The sequence below is a fragment of the Callospermophilus lateralis genome, chromosome 13 (assembly GCF_048772815.1).
Source record: "Callospermophilus lateralis isolate mCalLat2 chromosome 13, mCalLat2.hap1, whole genome shotgun sequence".
Taxonomy (NCBI): Eukaryota; Metazoa; Chordata; class Mammalia; order Rodentia; family Sciuridae; genus Callospermophilus; species Callospermophilus lateralis.
Window position 1 is genome coordinate 106,969,108 of NC_135317.1, and position 23,912 is coordinate 106,993,019.

General features: G+C 59.9%; 1 protein-coding gene across 7 annotated transcripts in view; it reads left to right on the top strand.

Annotated features, from left to right (window-relative positions):
* Gpr161 (G protein-coupled receptor 161) overlaps positions 1 to 23,912 on the top strand; it is a 32,640-nt gene that overhangs the window by 2,971 nt on the left and 5,757 nt on the right. For 5 of the 7 annotated variants that reach the window (XM_076831497.2, XM_076831501.2, XM_076831499.2 and 2 more), the window contains exons 3-6: positions 10,519 to 10,936; positions 16,065 to 16,789; positions 21,629 to 21,733; positions 22,753 to 22,872. In XM_076831497.2, the coding sequence (XP_076687612.1) occupies positions 10,563 to 10,936; positions 16,065 to 16,789; positions 21,629 to 21,733; positions 22,753 to 22,872 (1,324 nt within the window). In that variant the 5' untranslated portion in view covers positions 10,519 to 10,562. Of the gene's footprint in view, positions 1 to 9,070; positions 9,145 to 10,518; positions 10,937 to 15,829; positions 15,948 to 16,064; positions 16,790 to 21,628; positions 21,734 to 22,752; positions 22,873 to 23,912 lie in introns of those variants that run through there. The other 2 variants (XM_076831502.2, XM_076831504.2) reach the window with 2 other exon arrangements.

The window sequence follows — 23,912 nt, forward strand, 5'->3', positions numbered from 1 at the left end:
TGTTTTCCTTTGGGGATACAATTAATTTTGCCAGATTTTGTTTATTCTTTCAGAGAGAATCCATGTACCTACAGGGGGGAAAAGGATCTCTCATTTTTTTCCCTCTTTCAATAATATAGACTTTTAGAAGCTTCATCTAGATCTTGGAGACTATGCCATATCAGTCATGTGCATTTTAAAGGTCGAGAGTCTTCCAAGTTTACCCTTTTTAAAAAACCTTAAATCAATTTATACTTTCTCTAATTGTTTGGTCAAATCATTTGTCTATTTTTCTGTTGAATTTCATGAATTTGTGAGGCTCTTTCTGCATTCTCACCTCTTGTTAGTAAATCAGGCATCTTGTTTCTATGTCTTCAATTTACCCCTTGTACCTTTTATGGTGCAGAACTATTTAATTTTATGATGTTAAATTGGTGTCATTTTTCTTTGTGGCTTCAAGTTTTCTGCTTGTTTAGGGAAATCTCCTATTTCAATTTCCCTTTATCAAAGTTTCCCTGATCTGCTCTTCCTCCCTCTCCTGTCTCTGCTGTTCTCCATCTACAGTGTCCTGCCCTCCTGCCTCTTTCCCTTCCTTTGTGGGTTTCCCTCTGCCCTGGGACCACAAGTAGATGGGGTTTGCGTCTGTCCATGGGCTTCTGTAGCCAGTCTGTTTTCTTGGGCTTCCTAGGGATGCGCTCTCTGCTCTCCCTGGCACACAGAGCAGAAGCGAGGGCGGTGCGGGCTGGACCGCCCAATGCACGTCCCAGGTGGCCCCGGAGCAGCCGCATGAGCACTTGGAGGCCGGGGCGTGGTGGGGCAGCAGAGGGGCAGGGTGTACCTTCTGCAGGTGTGGGGAGTGGCATGTGTGATCAGTCTGAGCGGAACCTTCAGTCTGGCAAGAGTGGGGAGGACAGATTGAGTGGGGGCGAGAGTGGAGATAGAAACACCTGGTGACCATGGCGGGAGAGGGTGAGGCTCTGAGCTGGGTAATGGCGGTGAGCTCGAAGTTGTGAGCTAGAATTTAGTGATGACCTGGACATCTGTGATGGGAGTGGGACAGACCACCGTGTGTTCGATTTTCTCATTCAACGCTGGAGAGTCTGCGTGGAAATTCATGACTCAGAGCGGTTGGTTAGTCTACCCAAGGCCACATAGTCAGAAAGAGTCAGTCGGGGCCTTAGCTCTGCGGGGGTTACCTGGCAAGACCCTCGAGGACACCCTAGCTGTCTGTCTGGAGAGTCTGGGCGGTGGGTGGTGCTTTTTCTAGGATAGACAAGAACATGGAGAAGAGCATATTGGGAAGGTAGAAGCAGAGATGCAGAATTCCCCTTTGTACAAGTCTCAATCCGGGTGCCCGGGTGGCATCTGGGAGGAGACATCTACCAGGTGGGTGACTTGACTCTGGGTGCTGCAGTGCTGCCCAGGATGTCAGTTTTGGCGGCATACCCAGGATGGCAAGTTTGGAGTCATTGGGGTTTAATGGGCTGAGCGAGGGAGCTGAGGAGACAGGAGGGATCTCCTGCAAAAGGCCCCTTCCTCCTACAAGTGGTAGAAAAGCCGGTTCACATGGACCTAAGCCAACAGGAACGTCACTGACTGTCACAAGGGCCCCACTACGCTTGGCTCCTGGGTGGGTTCAGGGTTCAGGTGCTTTCCTCAGGACCCATGTTCTCACCTTCTGTGTTGGCCTTCCTGACGCTCCATGAGGTGGCCCCTGGCATTCGGGCTCCCCGAGAGGGAAGGGGGACCTGTCCACTGGAACGTCTTCTCCCAGCCACCAGCAGTGGTCTGCTAGGCCCCTCCGCTCTGCCCCAGTGACAGGCAGTTGGATGAGACTGATGGGGGGCAGAGGTCATGTGTCCATGTCCACCGAGGCAGTGGGTGGGCGGAGGTGGGGCTCTCCAGAGGAAATGCAGGGCGAAGGCAGAGTGTGGGGATGGACAGCTGAGGAGCTGCACTTGGTCTCCTCTGAGGGTGAGCCGAGAAGACACAGTAAGATGGCCAAGATGGTGGGGGTCAGTGAGAGGGAGGAGCTGGGGAGGAGGGGGGCTGGAGCAGGACCCGGAGCTGGGAAGAGGGAGTCTCAGAGGGAAACCACAGCAGTTGGGGTGTCCCATGCTGCAGAGAGCCAGGGAAGCCCTTGGGTTTGGTCTTTATTTTGAACCTGGCTAGGACCACCTTCCAGGCTCCTTTCCTGCCTGTCTTCCAAGTTGTCATCACAGCTGGGGCGGCTGGGTAAGGGCAAGGTGTCGCGAGGCCACCAGGAAGCACGGGCGTGGGCTGCAGTCAGGCCTGTGACTGTGGGGAGCGCACTTACCCTCTTAGGCTTCCGTTTCGTCTGGAGATGGACCCGTGGAAGGAGCTACCTGGAGGCCTCTCAGCTCTGCAACGCTGCACCTCTGGGAGGTGGCTGCCTCTCGTCACCCCTCGCCACCCGACCAAGCCTCCATCTCCACCTCTCGCGGGCCTCCTGGGTGCACGCCTCACCCAGCAGCAGCGTGAGCCCCTGTTAGAGCAGAAGAGTGGCTTCCCGTCCCGCGGCCACAAGGCCTGCGTGCCAGCCCCAGAGTCTCGGGAGTCTTCGGCTCTCTTCCAGCTCCCCGACTCTCTTGCTCGTTAGAGAGGCCACGCGCGCCCCGGCCTCGGGACCTTCAGGGGGCTCTTTCTCAGCCTGAAGTCCCTTGCAGCATTTTCTGGTCCCCATTCCAATGTTGCCTCCTGAGAGCCTTCCCTGACTGCCCAGTCCCAACCCACCCACCCGTTCCCTCCCGGACCCTGTGCTGCAGGTGGGGTGGGTTCTCCCCTGCAGTTCAGGCCTTGGAAGCTTGGTTCCTGGTGTGGGGATGTTCAGGGGTGGGGTCCTTAGGGGTGCAGCCCCACAGGAAGTAGTGAGGACAGGGGGCCTGCCCCTGGAAGGCATCAGTGTTGTTCAGTGGGACCCCGGTAGTTCCCTGGAGAGTGACCCATCCCCGTGCTTCCATGTCATCTCTTCCTCTCGCATGTGCTTCCGCCAGGTGCCACCCACCATGACATGACACAGTCAGGGGCCCCAAATCAAAGTCAGTGCCGTGTTGTTTGGAATTTCCAGCCTCCAAAACTGCAAGCTAAAAACCTCTTTTCTTTATAAAGTACCCAGCTGCGGGTATTTCATTATAGCCATAGAAAACAGGATAATGCACCCTGTTTTATTTTCCTTCATAGCACCTGCTGACCTAGAATTATTCTGCATTTTTACTATGTGCTGCCTGCCTGTGTCCCCTCTCGTTAAATGTGAGCTTTGGCATGTCTTGCTCCATGCTATGCCCCAGTTGTAGAGTGGAGCTGAGCAGAGAGTAGGGGTCAGTGAATATCGTTGGGGCAGCTCAGTGAGGAATGAGAAGGGGAAGGCTAACTGGAAGACCAGAATATGGGAGGGTCCAGAAACCAGTGGCAGTCGCTGCCACCAGGAGGGAGAGAGGGGACACCTGCCTTCCTCCTGCGTCTGTCTCACAGTGGCCATCAGAGAAAATGTACTTGGGAGAACTTCTCCCGTAAACCATTTAAAAATGATATTCTAAATTATGGAAACGGGTGTGCGTTCGCTTGGCCGTGCGAGGGCGATGAACAGAACAGTTATTGGTCCGCCTGGTGGTGCGGGTGGTCTCCCGCCCTGCTCTCCACCCCTTGCCTCCTTGGAGCTGTGCCTTTGGTATGCAAGGACAGTGAGTCCCCATGTGCCCACCAAGGTTCACAGCGAGACATTTCCCCCGTAGTCTTGGCACCAGTGAGACCTTGGGCTGCTCACCTTTGCCATGTGGGCTGTCCCCGTGCACAGGGTGTTTAGCAGCCGCCTGCAGCTGTGTGACAACCCAGAACGTTCCCAGCCATTCCCAGATGTCCCCTGGAGTCTCCTGCTGGGACGTCTTCAGAGGCTCCCTGCCACCCTGGTCTTCTTCACTCATGTCCCTCGAGCTTTTCTGCTGAGTGAAGAGATTCTCTCTCACGGGGGAGGGGCTGTGGCCAAAGCCAGCAGGGGACACCAGCCCCCAGGCACAGGTGCAGGTTGGCAGGTTGGGCGGCTGGCACCTGGGTGGCCTGCCTCAGCTGGGGAAGTGCTTCTCTCCCTCACCCTCGAGCCCCGGGCCCTGAGCCCCTAATGGAGTCAGCGGAGCCTCCCTTCCCTTTCCCTTTCACCCAGGTAAGTGGTCGGGAGAAACCGCTTTGGCTTTAATTAAAATTAGAAGTGAGGGGGAGGGAATTGAGTTCTCTCTTCACGTCTTCAGGGACTCACTGAAACATTTTGTGGTTTATCTTCTCTCCAACGCTCCGCCGATGCTCTTATCTACCTTAGCGCAGACATCCCTCTCCGCAGTCCTCAAAATGCGTTAATTCTGTCTTCAGAGGCTCAGAGAGGTTAAGAGACACTCACAAGGTCACGCAGAATTCCCATCCAGCTTTGGAGAGGAGTCCAAAGCCCGCATTCTTTCTATTGACATCAGGCCTAAGTGGACATAAGTGTGTAGGGGAATATAAATATTTATCTTCCCAACAGCAGAGGGCTGCTGGGAATTCAGAGGGGAACTGAGGAAGCTTTTGCCAACATCTGGAAGGAAGAACAAGCATCCTCGCCTAGAGTAGAACCTCGTACTATGTGAGAAGACATGCTTCTCTGAGAGAATAGCTAAAATATAAAAGGGAGAGTGTAGCCAGTAGGGGTAGTAAGGGTCATTGTATGTAGAATGTTCCAGAAAGTCTTCCTCCGAGTTCAGCTCTTCAGGTGGCCTTGAGGCTGATGGTATTTGAACAGGTGACAAAGGAGGCGAGTGCCCAGGACCGGGAATGGCTTACGCGGGGATGGAGCTTTCTGGGCCGTGGATCCTCTCCTGCCCTTTTTGGTATTCCAAACTGGAGAAGGTGCCTAATTATGAAAAGCAGCTGAATCAAGTCAGTGTAAAAAGTGGATTTCTCAAGGAGCATCCGTGGACCTCTGCAGCGTGCAGATTTGTGTCCTGTCACTTGTTGGTCTCTGGACGGCGCTCGGCGTCCTGGTCGGGAAGGCCTCTCACAGTCACCGGCCCCCACCGCTGGGAGCGTCTGACCTGAGGATGTGCAGCAGGATGGTTCATAGAGGAGGTAGATCCAAGGGGAAGCGAGGTGGCCCAGGGGTGGTGACGCTGTCCTCCTGTGCAGTCCCACGCAGCCCTCCTCCACGGGCAGAGTTGGCATTTGAGCACATTCTGCTGGCACCGACGGCACCCACATGCCCACCTCTCTGCAGGTGCAGCACCAGCTGTGCCCTGCACGGCCACCATCTCCTTCCACACTCCTCAACCTGCTGTGACCTGAGCAGCACTCTTTGTCGAGGGAGAGGGACCGCTCAGCGTTGGAAGGAGATGGGCACCCTGCAGGGCACAGTCGCTGCTAGCCAGAGGGCACTGCCTGTGTCAGTCTGAGGGGTCGCTGCTGCAGATCTCCTGCAGCCTCCTGCCGGGTTTCAAAGAAAGCTGCACCCGATTGACAGCGAAGGTCTTTGCCGAACCAAAATTCCCTGCATCTTGGGACTTAAAGACCTTGAATCATTATGCAATTAACTATTTTGTGGACTTTGCTTTAAAATATAGATGAATCTATGACAGATTGGCATGACTTTTGCTTAAAACTTTGATACAGAGCGTTGGCATTTTAAGTGGTGAAATCCACCAATTCAGAAAGCTCCACCTTCCAGGAGGAGCCCTTGCAGAGCACTTGCTGGGGCTCGCTTCATTTCTAAGGGGGTTGTTCCCAGAGGCCCTCTCCTTCCGACATCAGGATCTCTGATTGCGTTTAGGGTTGTGCTGGGAAAGGCTGACCAGGTCAGGGCTGGGGGTCGGTGCTGGGGCTGGAGAGCAAGACAGGGTGGATGGGGACGACAGATGGGGCGCGAGGCCCCAGCTCCAGCGCTTCCCGGCCACACAGAAGTCACCTCCGCCTGTGTGGCTCTCCTCACGCCCAGGGTGTGTGAACTCAGGTTTTGTCTGAGCGTGTAAAGGAGACTGCTGCAGGACTCACCCTGGCAGGGGTGGCTGGCGTGGCCGGCCCAGCGGCTCCGCAGCTCATCTGGGCTTGGGCTGCTGTGGGGTTCTGTCTGCATTGTGGGACACTTCCACTGCGAGGCCAGAAAACGGCTGCTCACTGTCACACGTGGGTGTGAGTTCCCCTGGGAGAACGGGAAGGAACAGGGCCAAAGCCACAGCTCTCCACACCTGTGGGCTGGGCCTGCTGGCCACCAGCCTCTGCAAGCCTTCCCTAGGTGCCGTGGCCCTCCACGCCAGTCAGTTCTGTCGGTGGGGAGAGGAGAAGGGGCACCGACGTAAGTACTAGCGCCTGCCCCGCTGCTGCGGGACACCCTACCTTGTCCCGGGGTCTCCTGTGGTTCCCTTGTTCGTCTGTCCATCACGCAGTGAATGCCACTGGGCGCAGCCGCTGTCCTAGATCTGACCAGAGTGTCCACAGACCAGGCTGCCTTCGTCCTCAGGGATTCTGCAGTGTTGAGAGAGAGAGGCCAACCTGATAAACACCGGAACACACCACGTGCTGTCCAGAGAACGTACTGAAGGGGCCAGAGCCGGGCTGTGCGGGAGGCCAGGGAAGGGTGGCGCAGCGTGCCTGGGAGGGCTTTGCTCACCTAGGCGTGAGAACAACCCACAAAGTGATGTGGGGTGAGGGCATTCTGGGCACAGGTCAGCAAGCGCAAAGGCCCTGGGTGAGGCCTGTGTGACGCCTGGAGAAACAGTGAGACCAGTGCGCGTGGAGCGGCAGGAGTGAGGGGGGTGTTCATTCTGGGCTTGGAGCCGTCGTGGGGACCTGGCAGGACCCTGTCGGCGCTGCGGGTCTAGGTAAGAGCTCTGGAGGGCAGTGCTCCTGTCCCCACGCTGGCTGCCTCGTCAGGCTCACTCTGCTGCCTGTGCAGAGTGGGGGAGGGCCCAGCAGGTGGACTGGTGGCAGCTGTCCTCATAACCTGGAGCCTGGACTGGCGCGTGGCGGCTGAGATGTGGTCAGACGTGGGCAGGTTCTGGGCAGGTTGCTGGCCCAGAGTGGGTGTGGGAGAACGCGAGGCATCAGGACCTGGGCTTTTGGGTCTGAGCTCCTGGAGGGCGGGAGCCATCGGCGAGGCGGGGGGAAGAAGTGAAGAGTGGGTTGGTTGTGGACACACTGGACACAGGAAGCAGGCGCCCCAGGCCCTCCTGTGAGCAGGGCCTGCCGAGCTGCCTCTTGGCCTTAGGGTCGTCCCAGCCACTCCGGCAGCTGTGCCAGGGGGACTGGAGTGGCCTTTCGCCTCTGGGATTGGCTGGGATCCCGGGTTGGGGCAGGGGCTTCCCAGAGCCTGTTGTGGAAACCTGGCCTGAGCCCCTCCCTCCCCTGGGGAGGCCCGGGGAGGCCCGTAGGTGCCCAGGAGAGACTGTGTCTCACTGAAACGTGTCAGACTTGCTAAACGCTTGTTAATTCATCCACAAGTAGGGGACAGTCCACGTGGAGGGGGACGCAGCTGCAGCCAGCCCGGGCGGGGGCGGGGCGGGGGGGGCTGGTGGTGAGAAGCCCGGACCTGGCCCAGGTCAGGCTAGGCCAAAGCCCCGACTCCGGGATGGACACATTGAAGGGGGACGTGGACAGCCGTGGGCTGGCTGCAGAGCCCGTGCCAACTGTGCTCTTGACCCGTCCACCCCTGAGCCCCAACCCCAGCCCTGTACTCTTGGATTTTGAAGGGATTCTTTACAAATCAGAGTGATTGGCCCTTTATCTGTGATGTGAGTTGCAAATGTTTTCTGACAGTTTTTCCTTTGTCTCTTTCTCTGATCGCGCTGTTCCCCCTGTGCAAGGCAAGTCTGGAGTAACAGGCTTATGTGGAAGCTTTATTTTGAGCACCAATTAATAATTTAGTATAAGAGCCCACAAAATCCAGAGCTTGCCAATTACAGGAACAACTTCCAAAGACACGGGTGGGCAGTGCACTTATGGAGTCTATTCGTGGTGCAAAGTCAGAGTAACGAAGAAGTTGGGTAACCGAAATCAACATGCAGAGGGTTTTAACGGCCTGGAATCAGGAGCTGAGTGTACAAAATAAAATTTAGTAGAAACAATGGTTTGTATTTAGGCTTAAAAACATTAATTCCATATGTTCAAGATGGGGGACGTCTGCCTTCCCAGAAATTCATGGATGTACTGACTTGGGTCTTTGTAGACCACACACTTACATAAAGTACAAGAAATGCTGTCCTAGAGTGACTCGGAAGGAGATTGTCCCCATCATGGAGCAAGCGGCCCCTCTGGGCCTACTCTGACCAGACCAGAGAAGCATTTGCAACTTACATCAGAGATGAAGGACTGACCATCTGTGCCGGCCTGGGGACATCAGGGGCCACCATCTCCGTGAGCAGGCACCAGCGGATGAGTAGAGGGTGGGAGGCAGACATCCCCTGGGACTGGTCGGTCCTTCTGAGCAGGGAGGCCACTGCTTGGTGCAGCCTGGAGCAGTGTGGGCAGATGGGCCCTCTGCAGGGCAGCTGTCCAGCAGGTGTTGTGACCTCTGCCAGGGGCAGGCCTGCTTCTTCCCCTGTGGGCTCCTGTGGCCATGGGTCCTGGGACAGAGCCACAGGCCCGCTAGGAAGGGGGTTGTCCTGCGGCTGAGTGGAGGCGGTTTGGGCCCCGGTTTCTGTCATGTGGCTCGCAGGACACCGTCTTTGCTTCTTCCTGGTGTCCTCTGTCTGTGGAGAAGGAGAGCAGGTGGGGAAAGGGCTTTTTGGCTGACTGAAGTAGATGAAAAGTTTTGGGGGAACTTGAGTCTGTGGGATCTGACGTGGAGCTGTGTGAGGCTTGAGTGGCAGCCGGGATCCGGAGCCCGTTTCCTGAGCGCAGAGTCTGCACCTTGCGGTCCGTGGGCGAGACCTCAGATGGGCCTCTGCTGACCCACCTGTGGTCAGTGCTGGGTCCTCGTCCTCCCTCCCACGGCTGCTGAGAGCAGTGCAGCGTCCCCCATGGACTGTTCGTGACCCCTGCTTGGGGAGCCCGGAACTGCTCCTGCGTGACCTTGTCCCACACGTGCAGCAATCAGCTGAGGACGGGGCCCAAGTGCAGACTTTGATTCTGTGGGTCAGAGTGGCTCTGAACTTCTGCACCTCTGGTAGCTCCAAGGTGGTGCCACCTCTTCAGGTCAGTATCCCCCCGAGGAGCAGAGTCTAAAGCAGCACTCTGCAGTGTCCCCCATGGACACTTGTAATGGGGTCACTGCTCCCACTGGCTTGCTCAAAGTGCAGATTCCCAGCTGGACCTCATCTCCAGGACAGGAATCTGTAGTGGTGGCACCTAAAAACTGGCTTTTTGAATTGGCACATCAGGTGATTCTTAAGCACATTAAAGGTTTTGAATAACTGGCTTTGGGAAAATGGTAAGGCCGGTTGTGAGTCATCTTTCTATTACTATAATGAAATACCTGAGATAATCAACTTCTAAGGAAAAAAGGTTTGGGACTGAGCATGTATTTCAGGGGTAGAGCACTTACCTAGTACACGTTGAGTCCCTGGTGGGTATGACCCCCAGCACTGCCAAAAATCAAAAAAGCCAGCACAGTTGTGCATGCTCTGTCCAGCTTCCTGCTGTCCATGTTGGTGCTGCCATTTGTGATGACAGGCTCCCAGTAAGTTGGGAGGCTGAGACAGGATGATTGCAAGTTTGAGGCCAGCCTCAGTCACTTAGCAAGACCCTCAGAAAGACCCTGTCTCAAAATAAAAAATTAAAAGGAATGGGGAACTGGGCCCAGGGGTGCACACTAGTAATCCCAGCAGCTTGGGAGGCTGAGACAGGAGGATGGCGAGTTCAAAGTCAGCCTCAGCAAAAAGCGACTCAGACTTTTACTTTTATTTAGGGACAGAGTCTGAGTTACTCAGACAAGTAACTCAGACTCTGTCCCTAAATAAAATACAAATCAGGGCTGGGGACGTGGCTCAGTGAAGCGCCCCTGGGTTAGATGCCCAGTATGAAAAAATGGAAAAGGGCTCTCAGTTCTGGAGGTGGCCGCGTTACTTTTGGGCCCGCAGCAAGGCAGTCTGCCGCGGTGGAGCAGAGATGGTCACCTCAGGGCAGTCGGGAGATGAAAGAGGAAGAGACGGGGGTCCTATGGACCCCTCCAGGGCACGCCCCATGCCCTAACCCTCCCATGAATCCTGCCTCCGGAAGGCTGCACTCCTCCCAGTAGCACCAAGTGGAGGCCGAGCCTTTAGCACAGGGGCCTTTGGACTCTGCAAAGTTGGAGAAGAAGTCGTCAGGCCAGAGTGAGTGAGCCCCACACGGGGGAGGGAGCACACCGGAGGACTGGCTGGAGAGGCTGGCTGGGGGGCTGGCTAGGGAGGCTGGCTGGGGGGCTGGCTGGGGGCTGGCTGGGGGCTGGCTAGGGAGGCTGGCTGGAGAGGCTGGCTGGGGGGCAGCCTGGGACTTCCCGGCCGAGCCTCTGCTGCCTTTCTTGCCAGCTGCATGCAGATGATGTGTGACAAGGCCCCTCCTGTCCCCGGCCCCGTCTTGTTTCTGCAGCCGTCCAGCATGCTCTGCCTACCCCGGGCTGAGGCGCACTGACCATGAGCCTCAACTCCTCCCTCGGCCACAGGAAGGAGCTGAGCGACCTCCCCGCGGAGGAGAGCGGGCCAGGGGGCAGCGGCGTCCCCGAGTTCGTGGCCATCGTGGTCATCGCCGTGTTCGTCTGCCTGGGCAACCTGGTCGTCGTGGTCACCCTGTACAAGAAGTCCTACCTCCTCACCCTCAGCAACAAGTTCGTCTTCAGCCTGACGCTGTCCAACTTCCTGCTGTCGGTGCTGGTGCTGCCCTTCGTGGTGACGAGCTCCGTCCGCAGGGAATGGATCTTCGGGGTCGTGTGGTGCAACTTCTCCGCCCTGCTGTACCTGCTCATCAGCTCGGCCAGCATGCTCACCCTCGGGGTCATCGCCATCGACCGGTAAGCTGGCCTCCGGGAGCGCAGGGCCACGGAGAGGCAGGTCCTGGCCCCCGACTCAGACTCCCAGGCCTCGCTCGGGGCGGGGCCCAGCCATCTCCGCTGCTCTTGGCTCCTGGCCTGGAGCCCGGCTTCCTTTGCCTGGGTTCGGGTGGAGAGTGGGCCCCGTGTGACACCCGGGTCCCCGTCATCCAGGACGGCAGCAGTGTGCGTCCGTTCGGTGCAGTGTTCTCCGCGACGTTTACAAGTGATGAGATTGCGCAGTGGCGGGTTCTCAGCATGGTGCCCTGTTTTAAGGGACGCGTGACTACAGTTTTCTGTGAGCTCCATTGCTTAAAAGCACAAAACAGAGACCGGCCTGGAGACCCCTGACCCTCCTTTTCCCCGTGAAGCGCAGAGCCGAGGAAGGACAGGTGCAGCAGGCTGGGCCCATTCCTCCTGACGTGGCCCGCTGGCTCTCACTTTGGCAATGGCCCCAGCTTGACCATGGCGCCCACATGGGGTCCCCTCACTCCTTCACAGTGCAGGACGGAGGGGCAGCAGGGGACAGGACAGCCTGGGCAGTGCAGACAGCGGCGCTGGGAGTGGCTGGATGTGCTTGGTTCAGCGGGGACCATCCCTGCTGGCTCCTCTGGGCCCTACAGGTGCTGCAGACCCCGCTGTCCTGGCAGAGGTGGCCGTGCAGGTCTCAGCCCCAGGCCACTTCACTCCCCACGTGGAGAAGGAGGGCAGGTCAAGGTTCGTGCCATGTGGTCAGTGGCCGGCAGACCGGGGTGTCCTCACTGGTGCCAAGTCCCCAGGCTCTCTGGACCCTCGGGTGTTCGGTGGTGTGTGGTGGTGGACAGTCCGTCAGGAGCACAGGCCTCCCCTGGGCGGACTCCTGTGGGCCCTCCGCACAGGGCGAGGATGGAGAGGACGTCCGGACAGGGAGCCCGCCAGCTTCTCCACGTGTCTGGTTTTCCCAGCGATGAGATAGACAGTAAAGGAGCAGTGCCAGCGACCTGATCGCCAGGGACAGTCCCTGTTGCTGTGTTTGCCTCCAGCGGTTTTGGGTGGTGCACAGTCGATTTTGAAATAGGCTCTGCACACATGGTTTTGTGGCCTGTTTTGTCATCTTCCGTGGTCTGCAGCTTCTTTGGGGTGTGAGGTGCTCCCTGGGTGTGAGGTGCTCCCTGGGTGTGAGGTGCTCCCTGGGTGTGTGGTGCTCCCTGGGTGTGAGGTGGTCCCTGGGTTCGAGGTGCTCCCTGGGTGTGAGGTGCTCCCTGGCTGTGTGGTGCTCCCTGGGTGTGAGGTACTCCCTGGGTGTGAGGTGCTCCCTGGGTGTGAGGTGCTCCCTGGGTGTGAGTTGCTCCATGGTGTGCATGGCCGTGCCTTTGAGACTCTGAGGTTTCCGGGTCACCCTTCTGAGGGGTGTGTCCCTCGGAATTGCCTTGTTTTCAGGGAGGGAGACCGTGCTTTCCTGCAGCACTCCAGGTGTGACAGTGCACAACCTCCGAGACATTGCCAGCCATGCCCCAGCCCACTCGCTGAGAACCCCAGTGAGTGGAGGCCACCAGGCTGCTCAGTGGTCACTCAATCTGAGGGCACTGGGAAGGAAGGGTGGGAGAGGCCGGGGAGAGGGAAGAAATCCGTCAGGCTGGGTGGACAGCCCACAGAGCAGAGGCAGACGGTGGAAAGAATGCAATGACAGTCACCAAACCCGCGAGTGGAAGCCGCCAGCAGGGCACCCGGTGAGCAAGTCACTGCTGCCGGGGTCACGTGTGGTCACCTCCATCAGAGCCTAGGTGGCTGGGCTGCTGGGTGGCCTTCCGCCCACACCGTGGGCCATGACACCCGTTCTGCAGACGGCAGCTAACGAGGACAGGAGCTCTGGCTCAGGATGCAGGTGGCTGCACTGTTAGGGCTCCTTCGTGGGGTCAGCCGAGTGCTGCTGCAGCTGGAAGTGGGGACGGCTGGCGGGACGGTGCTGTGGCCGTGGCGGGGGCAGGCCACGCTCTGGAGCTGGGCCCTCACAGGTCCTCCGTTACTCAGGACAACCCGAAAGTCTCTTTGGGGTCTGAAGGGCTGTGTGCAGGCTGGTGTCTGAGAAGGACGGAGAGCCGCAGGGGACAGCCCTCTCCCGGGGCCTGTGGTGACTCACAGGGGACAGGGACTTGCTTTTGTTCCGTTTTTCTTTGAGCTTACAGGAGCTTCAGTTTAAATTGGAGCCTCCAGTCTGCTTACGATTCAGGGCGACTGCCCTCACCTTGACAGGGCCGTGGATTCCTGCACTCCAAGGCCTATGCCCCCCTCTGCAAATCAGGACTAAAAGCAAGGTGGCCCCAGGCCTGTGGCTCCTCAGGGGAAGGACTCCAGGGCCTTCCTGCCTCAGAGGCACACTCGGGAGGGAGGGGCACTGTCGTGTTGGGGCGCTGCCAGTGGCTGGACCTCGTCAAGCAGTGACCTAGAGCCGTTTGCTACAGGCTTGCCGTGAAGTCGGGACACGGCGGAGTGGAGGCCTGCAGGCAGCCCGGCAGAGGACGCCTGTTGGCTGCAGTCATTTTCATGACTGCCGGAGCAGGGTTGGTCCAAGGAGCCAGGACAGTTAGCCTGCAGCACCTGGTCCCCCACACCAGCTGACACCCCCGGGTTCTGAGGTCCCCACTCTGAAAAGAGCTGGAGAAAAGCAGGAATCTTGGCCTGTGTCTTCTGAGAAGTGAAGGGATCTTCCTGGAAGTGTCCCCATCCCTCCCTAGCCAGCTCCTTCACACTCCTGTTGCCTGGATGGTCATGCAGGTCAGTGGCCCAGCTGGGCACTCGGCAGGGGAAAGAGGATGCACAGCTGCTTGAGTCACCCCAGGGCTCAGAGGGCCCACTGTCCCCAAGGGTCATGGGAGAGGGCCAGGGGCAAGGGGAACAGGCAAGAGCAGGCCCTGCCCACTGCCATCTGCCTCTCAGGCTCTGAGCCATCCACTCCTAGGAGCAGGCCTGGCCTGGAGGTGGGCATGGGGGTGCTGCTTCCCACTCACGAAGGAAGCGCCGCAGATCTGGGGGCTGAGCTAGAGCACGGGGAGCAGAGCTGGTGGGAGCACAGTGGTGGGAGCATAGTGGTGGGAGCAGAGCTGGTGGGAGCACAGTGGTGGGAGCAGAGCTGGTGGGAGCACAGTGGTGGGAGCACAGTGGTGGGAGCACAGCGGTGGGAGCACAGTGGTGGGAGCACAGCAGTGGGAGCGCAGCTGGTGGGACCAGAGCTGGTGGGAGCACAGAAGTGGGAGCACAGTGGTGGGAGCACAGTGGTGGGACCAGAGCTGGTGGGAGCATAGCAGTGGGAGCAGAGCTGGTGGGAGCACAGTGGTGGGAGCACAGCAGTGGGAGCAGAGCTGGTGGGACCAGAGCTGGTGGGAGCACAGCAGTGGGAGCACAGCCGGCTCCCAGGCATCTCCTCCCCGGCTGCACACCCTCTGCAGAGGCAGACCCACGTGTGGGTGCAGCGGCAGCCACGGCGGGCCCTCTCCCCAGGCCGGATGTTGGCCTCTCAGCTCCAGATCAGAGCAGCCCGCTGAGCTGTGGGGACACTGGAGGCAGCCTCTCCTAGAGGCAGCTTGTCCTGGAGGCAGGTGGCACTTCGGCTCTGGGACCAAGGGTGATGCAGAAAGTGCTGCTGGAGGGTGTCTCACGATGACCTGGAGGTCACTCTCTGCATCCTGCTGCTTAGGGCAGCATTGGTGTGGCCACACTGTCCCCCAAGCCGTCCTCACAGGAAAGTCCTGCTCACGTAAGCGGCGGTGCCGTGGAGGGAAGTCTGGACGGGGGCTACTCCAGCCCCGAGGTCTGAGTTAGACCACACGGCTGACCTTTACCAGTGCCCATTCCCAGTTAGAGGTCCAGTCCGGGGCCGTCTGGCCGCTGCCGCCTGCCCCCCCTCTGCATCTCGTGTCCCGCCCCTGCCTGCTGTGCCTTCCTGACCGAGTGGCACCAGCTTGCCCTTCCACCTGTCCGCACGCCTGCCCGGCTCACTCTCTGCCTGGCTGGCCCTGGGCAGTGTCCCCCACCTTTCCAGGCCTGGGTGTTGGTGTTGCCTCCTCCAGAAGGCCTGTTCGCCCGTCTGACCTGGGTCTGTGACCTCCTCCACCGTGGAGCCGACTGGGACCCCGCCCCGTCCCTGGTCCCTGGACTCTGGAACACGGTGGCTTGCCAGGCACAGCTCATATGTGCGGTGGGGACCATAGGGTCAGGTGGCCTGCGTTGACGTCGTTTCTTCTCTTGGTCGGGCGGGCCCTGTACTCTCCAGTGACCTTGCCTGTGGAAGGAGAGCCACACACCACGGTTCACAGCTCTGAGGTCTGGCCTGTCCTGCTCCCAGCCCCGCTGCCGCCCGTCTGCCTTCCCCGCCACTGCTCCTCACCTATATGTCCAGGCTTTCAGGAAATGCCCACTGAGCAATGTCCACGTTCTTCATGTTCTTTTTTTTTCAGGGCGGGGGGCGTACTAGGAGCACTCGACCACTGAGCCACATCCCCAGCCCTATTTTGTACTTAGAGTCAGGGTCTCACTGAGTGGCTTAGCGCCTCACAATTGCTGAGGCTGGCTTTGAACTCGTGATCCTCCTCTCTCAGCCTCCCCAGCCTTGGGATTACAGGCATGGCCACCGGCCCAGCAACCTTTGGGTTCTTTAAGATCCTGGACACTGATCTGAGTGGATTACCATCAGCAAGAGCAGCCCTTGACCCCCTGCAGAGGCCCAGGGGTGCCTGCAAGTGCTGCTGTTGGTGGGTGGGTTCTCCCAGGACTGTACCTTCGCCTCTGGCTCAAGGCACAGGTTTCCTGTGGGGAGGGAGCGCACCTGTCCCTGGGACCCCAGGCACCTTCCTGTGCCACCTGGGACCCCAGGCACCTTCCTGTGCCACCGGAAGGCCAGCGTGGTTTCAGAAGAGTCAGGCCGGGGTCGGCAGGATGCGGAAGGCCACCTGGAAGCAGCACCTCCGAGGTCTGCTCCCCCAGCGCCCGCCGGCCCATGTGAAGGACCTACAGAGCTGTGCGACCAGTGGCCGGCCACTCCTGTGGGGAGGGCTGGGTGGGCCGAGGGCGTGGGGCCCCTGAGAGCGGGTGCCGCCCCCCTGACGCCCTCTCTTGCCTCCCTGCCCTCTTCCAGCTATTATGCCGTCCTGTACCCCATGGTGTACCCCATGAAGATCACGGGCAACAGGGCCGTGCTGGCGCTGGTCTACGTCTGGCTGCACTCCCTGGTGGGCTGCCTGCCCCCGCTGTTCGGGTGGTCGTCGGTGGAGTTTGACGAGTTCAAGTGGATGTGCGTGGCCGCCTGGCACCGGGAGCCCGCCTACACTGCCTTCTGGCAGATCTGGTGCGCACTGTTCCCCTTTCTGGTCATGCTGGTGTGCTACGGCTTCATCTTCCGCGTGGCCAGGGTCAAGGCCCGCAAGGTGCACTGTGGCACGGTGGTCATCATGGAGGAGGAGGCCCGCAGGAGCGGGAGGAAGAACTCCAGCACCTCCACCTCGTCCTCGGGCAGCAGGAGGAGCGCCTTCCAGGGAGTGGCCTACTCGGCCAACCAGTGCAAGGCCCTCGTCACCATCCTGGTGGTCATCGGTGCCTTCATGGTCACCTGGGGCCCCTACATGGCCGTCATCACCTCCGAGGCCCTCTGGGGGAAGAACTATGTCTCCCCAGCCCTGGAGACCTGGGCCACCTGGCTGTCCTTTACCAGTGCCGCCTGCCACCCGCTGATCTATGGACTCTGGAACAAGACTGTCCGCAAGGAGCTCCTGGGCATGTGCTTTGGGGACCGGTACTACCGGGAGCCCTTCGTCCAGCGGCAGAGGACCTCGAGGCTCTTCAGCATTTCCAACAGGATCACAGGTGACTTGGGAGGAGTTAGGAAGGGACCCACCACCAGGCAGGTGTAGTGGGGGCTTTCTTCCCAGACTTTCTGTGGGTGGGGTTCTCCTGTGGCCTCACCTCCGGCTCAAAGCACAGACTTCTAGCTGGACGCGGTGTCACAGGCCTGTGATCCCAGGGATCGGGAGGCTGAGGCAGGGGGATCGTGAGTTCAGAGCCAGCCTCAGCAGTAGTGAGGTGCTGAGCAACTCAGTGAGACCCTGTCTCTAAATAAAATGCAAACTAGGGCCGAGGATGTGACTCAGTGGCCCAGTGCCACCAAGTTCAATCCCTGGTACCAAAATAAATAAATAAATAAATAAATAAAATCCCAGCACAGGTTTCCTGTGGGTAAGGAGCACACCTGTCCCTGGGATCCCAGACACCTTCGTGCCACCCAGGAGGCCAGCGTAGTTTCAGAAGAGTTAGGCCAAGGACACCAGGATGCGGAACTCTGTCTTCCAAAGCCCTGTCTGGGACCCTGGTCTCAGCACAGTTGCTTCCTGTGGAGAGAAGGGGTCTGTGGGGCGCAGGCCTGCCCGCCCCCTCCCCTCGCTGCGTCCCCTGCCTGGCTCCCTGCCCAGCCAGCTGCTCACCCAGACCTCCCTCCCAGGCCAGGGGTCTCCTCTCTGGCAGGTGGCAGTGCCAGACTCAGCCCTTCACTGAGATGTCACCATGGGGAGCACCTGTCCCTCCCTCTGCCAGCTGACCCCCGTCAGCCTCACCACACTCGGTGAGACCCAGAGGAAGCCTGGTCTCCAGGGCTCAGGTTTCTCTCACTTTTGAAACAGTTTTAGATGCAGGAGCGTGGGACACAGTACAGGAGCTTTGCAGCCCAGGGCAACAGGCGCACCGGCAAGGCGGCTCACCCTGCCCTGTGGAGCCGGCCTCACAGCAGGGAGACTGGACCTGGGCGGCAATGTGCTGGTGATGGCCCCGGGTCCTGCACTGGCCCAGCCGCTGGGCCCCCTGGTGACTTCCGTGGCAGTCTCTGTTAGGCACCTTTCTCCTCCAGCTGCGGTGGCTCCGGCTGTGGGTCCTGCCCCGCGGCTGTGGCTCTGCTCTTCTGAGGGGAGGAGCTGGGAGTCCTGAGGCGCAGTCGGGTTGGGGTCTGACCTCCAGGCGACTTTGGGCAGCTCCTCAACCCGCTATGAATCTCCCCTCATGAAATGGAGGGGTCCCCACTCCCCCTCAAGAGGGAGAAAGAAGTGACTCCTAATAGCAGGGACACTCAGTGGCAGAGGTGACAGGGCATACTGATGGCTTTCCGGGCGTTTTCCGAGGGTGTTTAGTTCAGTCATGGAGAAAGCTCCTGCAGTGTCCTCGCATTTCTGCCTGCGAGAGCCCTCCCTGCCGCGGCGGCCGCCTGTGCAGGGCGACCTGTGCGCCACCAGGACCCTGGCCGCCCCATTTGTTCAGATTTTGCAGAGTCCGTCTTCCAGGCAGAAACGATGGGCGCTTTCTGTTCCCGCGAACTTGAGGACGAGGCAGGAAACAAGGAGCTCAGAGAGGGGGAGGGAGGGGGCAGCCAATGGGGCATCTGCTCGCTGCCCAGTTCCCAGGCGCCTCGCCGTGACTGTCCTTGGGGTCCCGCGGCTCTGACCGGGGCCGGTGGAGAGCAGCTGCTGTGGTGGGGTTGGCCAGCCAGTGGCTGTGCGCTGTCCCACGTGGTGAAGGGCTGTCCTGTGGGTGCCTCAGGGTGGAAGAGCTCGTGGATGATGGGCTCCAGTCCTTGGCCTCCTCCAGGGACAGGACCTGGGGAGTCCCTTGGTTCCTCCTGGCAGGGCCTGATGGCAGCAGGAGGCAGTGGCAGCGGCAGCGGTAGGAGTCGGGAACGAGGCAGGACGCGCCCGTCCTGGCCGTGCGCCCTGACTGACCCGGCAGGACGCTGGTGCCCCTGTCTCAGCTCTCGGTGGCAGGGCTTTGGCCTGCAGCTGATCCCTAAACCCAGAGATCTTTCCTGCCACAAACCTGCCTCTGGGCCCCTCCTGTCCCCCGGAGTGCCCCAGGGCTCCCGTGGGGAAGGATGTCTGATCCATTCCAGAGCCAGCAGGAGTGCCCTGGGGCTCTGTCTTGGTCCTGTGGGTGTCCCCTTGCAGGGTACCTGGAAAGCTTTCACCAACAGGTGCAAAGGCACATCCCGCAGTGCCCCGAGGCCCCGCTGACTGGAAGGCCTCCCGCGGCAGCGACCCCTCGGGCTGCAGGTCTCAGCCACCATCAGTGGGTCCAGTCTCTCATTTCTGTTTGCCTGGAGTGGAAGCTCTCCGTGGGGTACCATCTGCCACTGGGCCAGCAGACCTTCTGCTTGTGGGGTCACCGGCATGTTCCCACTGGGGTCCTGCCTAGCAGCTGAGGTGCCTGGGCCTCCTGGAGGCGGTGGCAATACACCTCATGGTGGCGGGGGGTCAACCTGAGTGGACCTTGGCTTCAAGTGATGAAAGGTGTGCCCCATGCCAACGCTGGCCTCAGGCTGCTAACCCCGAGTCCAAAGCTGGCAGGCAGAGGGAGGGGGGCCTTTGGGAGGGCAGGCAGCGCTTCCGCCCGCAGCGCCAGGCCTTGGGAGCGCGGCCGGACACAGGTGCCCTCACCTGGGGTTGCGCTCCGGGCTCCCGTGGCTGCAGACAGAGCCTCCCGCTGGCCTCCTGAGAAGGAGGCTGCTATCTCCATCAGGCCCTTTGAGGTGCCAGGGCTGAGGGGAGGCGAGGGCCCTTGAACTTGCCCCTTTGCTTTTCTGAGTAGCTTCCTGGTGGCACCTTTGGGTTCTTGGTTCCTGCAGGTGCCTGCTTCACCCTGGAACCCTGTCGTGGTTTCAGTTCTAAAAGGGTCAGTGGCTTCTACCCACCACGGCTCCCGTCCCCCCGTGCTGCTTTTCTAGGGGTTGAATTGGGCCCCAGAGATGTGTCGTTCCTGGGGGAACGTTGCAGGGTGCCTGGACTTTCCAGCGGGAAGTGCTGGGTAAGCAGCGATGCCACCTGGCGCCCAGCCACAGTGGTCTGGCACAGATGGTCCTCCCACTGGTGGACGCTGAGACATGTTCCAGGCATTTGCCACGGCCTCAGAGATAGTGTCCAAACCCATGTGGCGTCCACCCCTGCAGCTGGCAGGGGCCCTGCGGTGCTGCTCTCCACACCAGGCCTCCTGTTGAACACAGCCATGATCTGCACCCAGACCTGGGGGAGTGGCCAGGTGCAGGGAGGTGCTGGGAGTCCTCTGGCCCCAGCCTGTACCAACACCCAACAATGGGGCAAGCAAAAGCGCGTCTTCTTGTGGGGTTCCCAGAGGTGATGAAAAGAGTGTTCTGAGGGAAGCTTGCTGGGACTGACGCTCCATTGCCACCACCATTTCCTCCCCGGCTCCAGAGAAGAAAGGAAATAGTACATTCTGACACTTTGTACCCTCAGAAGCACGAGGAAGAAATCAAAGATTGAGGTCTTCTACTGGGAGTGTATGATAGAATACAAGAGCGTCTTTAAGGTAGATCATTGTCTTAGACCATTTTCTGCTGCTGTGACAAAACACCTGAGGTCAGATAGTTTATAATGGACAAGGATGATTCTGGAGTCTGAGAAGCCCAGGAGCATGGTGTCATTGGGCAAGGGCCTCTGTGCCATGTCATACCACCGCGGAAGATGGGACAGCAAGAGCAAGTTGAGGCCAGACTCACTTTGGCACCACGCCCACTCTCGAGGTCACCCACCAGCCTCTAGAATAATGAGGTTGACCTATTCATCAGGCCCCACCTCCCAACGCTGCTGCCCTGGGGATGACGTTTCCAACCCGAGCCTTGGGGACCCATGCCAGCCACACAGTTGTCACATCTGTTGGGCAGGAGGTCTTCCTGGGGCGTCTCAGGAGTTTTGCGTTTGTCTTCTGTTTTAATTTCTCAGAGCTTTTTGGGCCTGGTCCTTTTCCGGGAGCTCTGGCCCCGGGTCTTATGGATTCTTTATTTTCATGGTGGCTTTTTCCTTAAGCTCCTTGCACAGTCTCCCCAGGCCCCCCGACCCCCATCTTCCTGCTGGTGCCTTTCCCAGCTGCCGCTGGTACTTGCCCGACCCTTCGCGTCCAGCACCTCAGCCTGGGCAGGCGGCTGGGAAGCCATGCCCGCAAGGTGCCCAGGGTGCCCGTGGGGTGTCCTGCAGGCCCACCCCACAGGCTCTTCGGCCTGGCCCTGGTCCTTCTGGGCAGGTGATGGGCAGCTCTTGCTCCCTGTCTCCAGGGCTTCTAGCTTCTCCCCGGGAGGGGTTCTCAGTCCGCCCTCCTGGCGGGTCCAGTGGGACGAGGCTCGGGCTGCTCAGTGTGACTTCTCACTCCCGGCGTCCCCCGTGTCAGCCCACCCTCGCCGTGCCCGGGTCTCCCACCTCTACCAGCCCCGGGGGTCGGGCAGCCAGGCTGAGGGCTGAGAGGCCGAGGGCTGAGAAGCCGCAGGGCCCAGCTTGGCCTGCCTGCAGCAGCACCTGGCCTCGGGTGCCCACGCCTGCTGGCCCTGCCCTGCCCTCCTCGGTCCCCTTCCCTGGCCGAGTCCCATCCTTATGAGTGTTTCCAGCTCTCAGCATCCTCTCCTCCTTTGTATTTGAGCAAGATTTCGGGAGGAGGACCCGGGGTCTGGCCTCCAGGCTGACTGCCACCTCAGGTGCCCCCACCCGCCTCACTGCCCGGGCTCCCCGTGGAGACCCGAGGCCTGCCCCAGTGGGATGGGCAGGGGGACGGGAGGCAGCGGAGGTCTCCTTCAGGGCGCAGAGCGAGTTTTGCCAGGGAGGCCCGGCAGAGGGGAGTGGGGGTCAGCTGCTGGTCACCGTGTCACACACCCATGTTGCTTTTCAGACCTGGGCCTGTCCCCGCACCTCACGGCACTCATGGCAGGAGGCCAGCCCCTGGGACACAGCAGCAGCACGGGCGACACTGGCTTCAGCTGCTCCCGGGACTCGGGTAAGCTTGCTGGGGGGCCTTCTGCCACTGTGCCCCGCTGCGCCCCGCTGCCCTGTGAGAAGGCAGCTCTGGGCCGCTCTCCTGCACGGGGTGGCTCTGTGGTTGAAATGGCTCTGTGGTCGAAAGTGTCTGAGAAGTTGATTCAAAAGTAATTTGTTATTCTAATTATAATAACCTCTGACCAGAGGGCCTGGAGTCCACCTGCTGGCCTGGTCTCCCGAGGGCTCCCACTTGGCAGAGCGGGCCAGAAGCCCCTGTATCAGAGGGCATCTGTCCCTGGCATAAAGGAAGCCCCCGGCAAGCTGTGGCCTTGTCATTGTGGTCCACCACGCCTGCTGCCTGGGAGAAGCACCTCCCAAACCCACCCAGTCTCGCTGAGCCCCTCCCTGCCCACTGGGCCCGCACCATGAGCCCGTTCTGGGACTATGGGCCTGGGTGAGCGCCCCCCTCCCCCAGAGGCTGCCAGGGTCTCCACGGGGCCAGTTCATGGCTCCGCGCTGCTGAAGAAGCAGGGCATTGGCCACACCTGTCACCCGTCCTGCTGGGGTGTGAAGGCAGCAGTGCCCAGCTCACAGCAGTGGCCTGGGCAGAGGTGTTCCACTGGCCGCTCCAAAAAATCCTTTGTTTTTCGTTTTGATTCCCTAAGAACTTCAAGCTTCCAAGTCTCCGTGTTTGTGTAGCACTTGTCTCAACTATGGGCACATGGCACTGAAGGGGTCACCCAGAAGACCCTCTCCCCCAGCCCTGCCCGCCTGCCCCTCCTAGTCTGGCAGCACCCGTGCGGGTGGCTCATAGCCCACTCTCCAGGGGGGATACCGGGCGGGTTCTGTGTATGGAGGCCGCCTCCTGCTGTGTGCGGACCCCAGAGTGCAGTGACAGCTGGGGCGGTTCGGGGAGGTGCTGCAGGGCAGTTAGCTGCCCCTGACCAGGGTTTGAAGGAAGGGAGAGGGCCGGAGGGGTGTGGGGAGGGAGGGGACCTGGCGTTGCTATCAGACTGCACAGTCCACCCTCCGCCTCAGGGACAGACGTGATGCTGCTGGAAGACTGTGCGTCTGAGGACACCCCGCCCACCCACTGTACCTGCCCGCCCAAGAGGAGGAGCTCAGTGACATTTGAGGATGAGGTGGAGCAAATCAAAGGTGGGTCTCTGTGAAGGACTGCTTCAAGAAAAGAGCGGGGAAAGGAGGATCTGAGGGAGCCGGCTTGGCCCAGCCCTGCCCGCCCCAGACACCCCCCCCCCCCCCCCCCCGCCCGACTCCCAGCCCTGCTGGTCTCACTGGAGTCCGGAGGCTCCCAGCTCAGAGCAAGCAGCCCAGCTGCCCACACACCGCCAGGTCCTGGTTCCCTCTCGATTAGGAACGTGGACCTGGCCTCTGAGCCACAGCTCCTTCCAGTTGGCCAGCGAGTAGAAGCCACAGCTGCCCCTAAGCTGAGGTGGGCGCCGCAGCCCCTCCCTCCATCTCCCGCTCCGCCTGTTCTGAACACCTTGCCCCTGCTGCTCTGGGACTCCGGGTACAGCCTGCCGAGTCCAGGGACCACAACGGAGCCACCCAGCTGCCCACAGATTTCAGACTCTGTTCCCTGAACCCGAGGGCGGGCAGCAGCAGCGTGGCTGGGAGGTGGATGTGGTGGAGGGGCCAGGGTTTTAAGTCTCCAGAATGGTGAATGCAAACATGAGGACGGGCCCAGCAGAGTCGGTAGCGCATCATTCATTTCTTCTACTTTCTCTCTACATAATTAATGTCCTGCCTGAATTCAGAGTGAACACAGAGGTGGTCATGCAGGGCAGCGAGGAAGAGACCGAGTCATCCACTTCACAGAGTCGAGAATGGAGCTTGGACCAGCAGCCCCACAGGCTTCATAATTATTATTTTTACAGAAATGATTATCCCACACAGGGCCACCTGTCCCTTCACACCTGTGTCCTGGGAGGGCAGCTCTGAAAGCACCTTTTTGCAGGCCTGAAAGAGAAGGCACTGGCAGGGTGCCACCCCTGCCCCGTGAGGGGCAGAGCAGGGAGGCCAGTCCTCTCCTCTCTGCCCTCCTGGAGAGTGGCATGTAAGCTGGGCATATGGCCCACGCCTGGAGTCCCCGCCACTCAGGAGGCTGACTTAGGTGAGGCAGGAGAATGGGTAGTTCAAGGCCAGCTCAGCAACTCAATGAGCATTTGAGACCTTGT